Consider the following 8,514-nt stretch of genomic DNA (forward strand, 5'->3'; position numbering starts at 1 on the left):
AGGACCCAGGACTGCCGAGCTGTCACTGCTGGGCCCTTGAGCCAGGCCCTTAACCCTCAGTTGTATAAATAAGATAAATGTAAGTCTCTCTGGATAAGGGCGTCTGCCAAATGCCGTAAATGTAAATGTAATTAATGTCAACTTGGACCTAATGTGTTCAGTAGGGCTGTAGTCAAGACCTCTACTGTCAAGTCCATGACTACGAGTATTCTTAGGCTAGTCGCGGCCAAGTTTAGATCGAGTCTAAATGTAAGAGAGATCGAGTCAAGATCAAATCCTTTCAAGGCCAAGGAGTACTTCAGCTAGTTTGCTTCATTTGTGAGTCGTACAGGAGACGGAATCACTTCTCGTCAGATTTTGCGAATGCGAAAAATGTATCAATTTTAACAAACCCTTGGTCAACACCAAGACCATATTTAATGAGAGCAGTGCTGAAGGCAGTTCAAAGGGCTTCCTGTTTCCAGAGTTTTCACTTACAGTGCTTTCTAAATGTTACACTTGTATATAGCTGTAAAAGGGGAAACGAGCGCTCAGACTGTTCCAACTGTCTCGGAGCGGTTTTAATGGTCTTGAAAAGCGTTAAAATCATTTCCCTGCTGAGAGAATTATTGACGTTATTATAGACGAAGGCCATGTAAAGTTTGCGGGTGAATTGTTCCTTTGTGCTGTGTGTGTGTGTGTGTGTGTGTGTGTGTGTGTGTGTGTGTGTGTGTGTGTGTGTGAAGTGCGCGCTTTTCCATTATTGTTCTCCGAGTTCAAAGTGAACTCAATGAGATCTGACTCAAAGACTCAACTCAAAGACTCCCTAATAAGCTGCTTTATTATTCTTTTTTTTCTTCTTCTTTATCTTCAACCTGTACAGCGAAAGCAGTGGACGGCTACGTCAAACCGCAGATCAAACAAGTGGTACCAGAGTGAGTATCCGCGCCTTTTTTTTTTTCTTTTCCCCTTCTTATTTTTTTTTGGCCTTTCTTATGAACGCAACTTGTGAATGCTGATTGTTCAGTAAAAGTCACCGTGCCTTTATTAATGTCCTGAGTACTAATCCATCAGATAGGCTGATTGCACAAAGATAGGCGCTGGTTCTCAACTCCGACTGAGAGGGAAGTTAGCGGTTACCGTGGAGACCTCATACTCCGTAATCATATCGTTACCATCAGAATACACTAAGCCACGTTAGCGGCATTAGTCCGTTTAGCAATCTAGTGCTTCAGCCGGTTGTTAGCATGTTAAAAACACATCCAGTGGTGTTGAATCTCAGCAGGAGATGGACATTCTGAGCAGCATACATGAAAGCAGTTAGCAGGGTTAGCTTCATTAGCTGCTTAACGCCAGCTCCTGATGGAGGAAGGACAGTGCCAGCATGCTAGGGTGAAGAGAGGAGAGTTGATGGATGTTGCTATTGATATGTGTGTGTGTGTGTGTGTGTGTGTGTGTGTGTGTGTTTTCAGGTTTACGACACCTAATCCAGACCCAGCAGCAAATCCAACCTACATGGATCACGCAGCATCACCAGCTGTCAGTCACCCGCAAAACTATGCCATCTACCAACCAATGTGAGCCACGACATGAACCACGCTAGCGCCGTTGTGTGTATGAGAATGTTCAGGAGTCACATTTGTACCATGTTTGACACATCACTTGAAAACACATGAAATATTACGAAAAGAATTCATGCTTCACATAACGATACTCTTAAATACGAGCCATATTACAGGGTGTCCCCAAAAGTCTCCATGCATAGGGGGAAATTAACAATTTTTTTTTTTTTTTTTTTAGCAAAATGTCTTCCAAAATTTTTCATACTTAGTTTATATTATTTTTTTTTTTCAGATAGCCTTTAGGAATGCCTTTGACAAAAGAAGAACGTATTGAAATCATTCTCACGGCTGGATCGGGAAGCTGTCGCAAGGTTGCGATGGACATGCAGTTACATGCATAACACCAGACGTATTAGCACGAGTTCATCATGAGTAGGAGAGACGACTCCGTGTGTGTTTACAAAGAAATGGCAATCATGTAGAGGATGTTTTGTAAATAAAGTTACATTTTGTTAAAATAGTGTTAATTTCCCCTGTGTATGGAGACTCTTGAGACACCCTGTAGATAACTTTAACGAACCATGAACGCCGACATTCAGCATAAATAATGTTAACAGAAAAAAAAATCTGAAAAAAGGGTACTGAACTGTACTTTTCTTTGGGATGGTAGATTAAAGAGGATGGTGACCCTGTAGGTTAGAACGTATAGTGGACGTAAAAAGTCTACGTACACAACCTTGTTAAAATGGTAGCTTTTTGTGATGTTAAAAAAAAAGAATCCAAGGTAAATCCTGTCCGAACTTTTCCCAATCTCAAAGACGACATATATAAAAAAAAATAAGCAAAAATAAAAAACTTAGAGTAACCTGGTAGTATAAGTGTGCACAGCCTTTTGTAATTGGGGGCGTGGCTGTGTTCAGAATGAACCAATCACTTACGATCTCAAGTTCAAAAGTAATTACCATACAGCTCTCATCAATGAAATGTTTCTGATTAACCCGAAATAAAGAGCAGCTGATTCTGTAGGAGTTTCTTGACATCATCTTGGTTTCATCCGACTGCTGAAGCCATGGTATGTATAAGCCATGTACGGTATCTCGGTTATTGAAGGATATCGATCAGGAGAGGGCTAAAAAATCATTTCCGGAAAATCAGATGTACTATGGAGCATCGTAAAGGTCATCGTCAACAAACAGAGGAAATGGAGCACCACAGTGACATTGCCAAGAACGGGACAAGACAAAAACTTACCAGGGAGGCTGCCAAGAGACCTACTGCAACATTAAAGGAGCTGCAGGAATACCTGACAAGTACTGACATATCTCTCATGGGCTATGGGGTAGGGTGGCTAGACGAAATCCCTTTCTCACAAAAACATCCAAGCTCAACTTAATCACCCCAAACCATCCATCCATCCTTCCATTTTCTTTACTGTTTATCTTACAGAGAGTCGTGGGGAGCCTGAAACCTATCCCATGGAACTCCGGGCGCCTTAGCAGGGGATACCCTGGATGGGGTGCCAACCCATGGCAGGGCATAATCGCGCACACACTCACACTCCCATTCACACACTACAGACAATTTAGAGATGCCAGTCAGCCCACAACGCATGTCTTTGTACTGGAGGAGTGAATCGAAGTACCTGGAAGAAAAGCCCCGAAGCACAGGGAGGACAATGAACAACTCCCTGCACACAGGGTGGAGGTAGGATCACCCTAAACCATGTAGGAAAAGGCATTATGGTCTGATGAGACCAATTCCAAAAGGTATGTTTGGTGTAAAAAAAAGTACATCACCAAAAGAAGCATGGTGGTGGCAGCATCATGCTTTAGGGCTGCTATACCCACGGTGACGCATGGTGGTGGCAGCATCATGCTTTAGGGCTGCTATACCCACGGTGGAGCATGGTGGTGGCAGCATCATGCTTTAGGGCTGCTATACCCACGGTGACGCATGGTGGTGGCAGCATCGTGCTTTAGGGCTGCTATACCCACGGTGACGCATGGTGGTGGCAGCATCGTGCTTTAGGGCTGCTATACCCACGGTGACGCATGGTGGTGGCAGCATCATGCTTTAGGGCTGCTATACCCACGGTGGAGCATGGTGGTGGCGGCATCGTGCTTTAGGGCTGCTATACCCACGGTGACGCATGGTGGTGGTGGCATCATGCTTTAGGGCTGCTATACCCACGGTGAAGCATGGTGGTGGTGGCGGCATCATGCTTTAGGGCTGCTATACCCACGGTGGAGCATCGTGGTGGTGGCATCATGCTTTAGGGCTGCTATACCCACGGTGACGCATGGTGGTGGCGGCATCATGCTTTAGGGCTGCTTTTTATCAGCCAGAACTGTGGCATTTATCAAGGTGGAGGGAATCATATGTAGCTACAAATACCAGTCAGTTTTACTGTTTCAATCTTCAGGTGTCTGCTAGTAAGCTGAAGATGAAAAAGCTTTCAGCACAACAATGACCAAAAACATTCATCCAAACCAACAAAGGAATGGCTTAACCAAAAGAAGATCGATGTTTTTGAATGGCCTTGCCCGAGCCCAGACCTGAATCCACCTAAAAATCTGTAGGGTGACCTGAAGCTCTACACAGGAGATGCCCTCACAATCTAGAATGTTTTTGCAAGAAAACTGCCACGTCAAGATACGCCACGCCGATACGCCGATAGACTCGTACCCAAAAAGACGGAGTGGTGTAATAAAATCAAAACCTGCTTCAACAAAGTGTTAGTTTAGGGGTGTGCACACTTACGCAGTAAACTAGGTTACTCTGGGTTTTATTTATTTATTTATTTCTCCTTAAGTTGCTGATTGTTTTTCACTTTATTTGTATACTTTGTTGGGAAAGGTTCTGACATGAAAAAAACAAAAACCTGCCATTCTAACAGGGGTGTGTAGACTTTTTATATCCACTGTATTAGCTTTTAAAATACATACTCTCTCTCTCGCTCTCTCGCTCTCTCGCTCTCTCACTCAGGACCGACAGCATGCTGGACGGCGACGGCGACTTTGATCTAGACGACACCATGGATGTAGCAAGGCACGTAGAGGAGCTGCTCCGCCGACCAATGGAGGGCCAGTGGAGCGGCCAACAGTCGTGACCTCGCACCCTCTGACCTCTCTCCCTTATTTCATTATTCATCTCTCCTTCCCTTTCCCGTCCCTTCATTTCATCCCTAATGTGAAAAGCTCAGTGATGGATGTGGTTGCTTCTAATTTTTTTTTCGGTCACTTAATATTATTTCTCCTCTTTCCTCTCTTTCACTGTTGTTGTTTTTTTTTTTCCTCCGCACGTGAGCAGAATGCGCACGTGTGAAAGAGAAATGGATGAAAAATACTACTAGCTTTCGCTTCAGCTCAATACTACCAAACAGTATTGTGAAAAAAAAAAAATGTTACACACGTGTTCCTTTTTTTATTTTCTTCTTTTTTTTTTTTTTAGTTCTTTTAGTTTTGTTGTTTTATTTGAAGTGAAATGATCTGTAAACATCAGAACGCCCAAAATAGAACTGTACTACTGTAAAAAGGTGTTTTATTTTCCCGCTGTTGATATTTTTGTCTTTTATTTTATACTGTGTCCAGATTTTTATTTTAAGGGGTTTTTTTTTGTGCGTGTGTTTTTTTTTTTTTTTTTGTTTGTTTTTGTTTTTTTTTTTCCTATCCCAAAAGTTCACGTGTACAACCTGTTGCACTCTGGAACAAACGCATCTTTTTAAAAAAAAAAAAAAAAAAATTATAATTTTGTGAGGGAAGAAAAAAAAAATGAGATCACTGTTACCGTGGCAATGTGCGATCACTGTTGTTATGTATATTCGATACACTAAAAGCGTAATTCAATTGTGGTAGAACCAGTCATAGTCGGCATGTATACAAACGTTCCTCAGCAAACTGGACATGCATTCTCGATGCCTGAATACATCACACACACACACACACACACACACACACACCATTCACGTCATAAACATCATACACATTATCGACAGATGAGAAAGAAGTATCTGAGATCTCAGGGTATTTGATGACCCTGAGAAACACACACACACACACACAGTGCCGTGTCTCTCCCTCTCGCTCTGTTTCTCCAGCTGAATAAGGGTGTGGTGATGTATTTGTGCGTCGGACAAACGCTGTTCTAATGCATGCTGTACTCTCTCTTTACCCAGAGCCGCAGGTAAACCAGTGCACTTGTTGTCATGGTGACGTATGCTACTCCAATCCTGTGTCTAGTTACCGACCTATAGCTATCAAAGTGCAAGACGCGAACCCGCCCACCCTTACTCTCTCACTTCTTCTCTTTTTCCGCCTGTATGGTCACTTTTTGCACACACACACACACACACACACACACACACACACACACACACACACACACACACACACACAGAGAGAGAGAGAGAGACACATTTATACACTCAGGACAAAGAAGAAGTGCAGTGGATGTATTGTTCAAGCTAAAGGAATTAACAAAAAAGAATATCTATATTCTATAGATATAGATAGATATATATGAATTTATTTTTCTTTAACATAATTCTATTTTATTACTGTGGAAGCTCTCTCTATGCTCTGTGTACTGTGAATGCTACCTGAACACTTGGTACTAGAAGCCTCTTGGTGCTGACTGAAACCATTCATTAAAGGAGCGGTTTGTCATTTTTAAAGTCCTGCAAGGAGAAACGCAACTGCGGTGTCACGTCTTTTTCTTCTAAAAAAAAAAATATATATATATATATATATATATATATAAATAAATAATGCACAAACACACAGCTCTGTTGAAACTATGCATGCAGCCCTGTTTCGTCTGAGATCATTTCTGGTCCAGAAAAAAAAACAAACCAAAAAAAAACGTAAACAACCTGAAATTAAAAAAGAAAGAAATAAAAATAAAAAGAAGAAAAAAAAAAAGGACGATCGCATGCTGATTTATCTTCGCTTGAGTGATTCGGTTTGTAAAGGTTTAGAAACATTTGGGGAAATTACAAACTGCACCTTTAAGTGAAGCAAAGAGCGAGGTCAGCATCAGAGGGATTTTTCTACCAAACACGGCGATGTCGCTTTTCCTCCTCAGCTGAGCTGTTGGGTGAATAAACGAAAGCCATACAGCGAGCGCGCACTTCGCCACTGTGCTTCATGTGTTTCCTGTGAATGTTCCTAATTAACACAGTTCGATTCATCTCAGTGTAACCTTTCGAACTTTTTCCTGCTTATGTGGGAAGTTGTGTGAGGGGTTTTTTTCTCCTTCATCCTCTTTTTTTTAAATTCTTATTCTGTTCGTGAGACTGGTCAGTCTCGTCACTCGGGCGTCAGTCTGTCACACTCTAGGTGGCAGTGGACATCGTGTGTGGGTGTGGGTGCGTCTCCGTGTACGTGTGTGTGTGAATGTGTGTTTATGTTTAACCCACGTCTTGTGAGTGGTCCCATGTTGTTTTTTTGTTGGGTTGTAGTGCTTGGATACGTGTTTTAAAAGAAGAACAATTGAAAATAAAGTTTTATAAATAATTTAAACTGTACCATATGTTTAAGCCTGTTTTATTTATCTGACAGATCAGTTTAGGGAACATGTACCGGGTTTTCTATTATAGTTACTGTTTGAGTTTAAAAAAAAAAACACTCATTTACTATTTATAAACTACAGAAATAGCTAGTAGCTTACATTTTACATTTATCTCATTTATACAACTGAGCAATTGAGGGTTAAGGGTCTTGCCCAACCAACAGTGGTAGCTTGAACTCCTGACCTTCTGAGCAGTAACCCAGAGCCTTTAACCACTGAGCCACCACTGCACACAGCACCATCCATCCATCCATCTCCTATACCGCTTATCCTTCCTTCAGGGTCACGGGGGAACCTGGAGCCTATCCCAGGGAGCATGGGGCACAAGGCGGGGTACACCCTGGACAGGGTGCCAATCCATCGCAGTGCACACAATCACATACACACTCACACACCCATTCATACACTACGGACACTTTGGACATGCCAATCAGCCTACCATGCATGTCTTTGGACTGGGGGAGGAAACTGGAGTACCCGGAGGAAACCCCCACAGCACGGGGAGAACATGCAAACTCCGCACACACAATGGGAATCTAACGCCCGACCCTGGAGGTGTGAGGCGAACGTGCTAACTAAGCTACCGTCCCACTGCACCAGATTAGTAAATACTTCTGAATGTAAGATCGGAGTGTTTGATTTGAGACGATGACAGCAGAATGTTTTAAAGAGATACAGAGCTCATACATACACACACATACATACATACATACATACATACATACACACACACACACATACATACACACACATACATACATACACACATACATACACACACACATACATACATACACACACACACATACACACACACATACATACATACACACACACATACATACATACATACACACACATACATACATACATACATACATACACACACACATACATACACACACACACACACATACATACACACATACATACATACATACATACATACATACACACACATACATACACACACACATACATACATACACACACACACATACACACACACATACATACATACACACACATACATACATACACACACACATACATACATACATACACACACATACATACATACATACATACATACACACACACATACATACATACACACACACACATACATACACACACATACATACATACATACACACACACATACATACATACACACACATACATACATACATACACACACATACATACATACATACATACACACACATACATACATACACATACACACACATACATACATACATACACATACATACATACATACACACACACACATACATACATACATACACACACACATACATACACACACATACATACATACATACACACACATACATACACACACATACATACATACATACATACACACACACACATACAT

The 8,514-nt window shown here is 41.8% G+C and overlaps 1 protein-coding gene across 3 annotated transcripts in view; it reads left to right on the forward strand.

Annotated features, from left to right (window-relative positions):
• The window catches only part of stat5a (signal transducer and activator of transcription 5a), a 103,038-nt gene extending 95,973 nt beyond the window's left edge, over positions 1-7,065 (forward strand). For 2 of the 3 annotated variants that reach the window (XM_053615314.1, XM_053615305.1), the window contains 3 exons: positions 863-914; positions 1,452-1,556; positions 4,527-7,065. In XM_053615314.1, coding sequence (XP_053471289.1) covers positions 863-914; positions 1,452-1,556; positions 4,527-4,650 — 281 coding nt within the window. In that variant the 3' untranslated portion in view covers positions 4,651-7,065. The other variant, XM_053615323.1, reaches the window with a different exon arrangement.
• Positions 7,066-8,514: the final 1,449 nt, after the last annotated feature.

This window comes from Ictalurus furcatus, chromosome 2 (genome assembly GCF_023375685.1).
Source record: "Ictalurus furcatus strain D&B chromosome 2, Billie_1.0, whole genome shotgun sequence".
In the NCBI taxonomy this organism is placed as follows: Eukaryota; Metazoa; Chordata; class Actinopteri; order Siluriformes; family Ictaluridae; genus Ictalurus; species Ictalurus furcatus.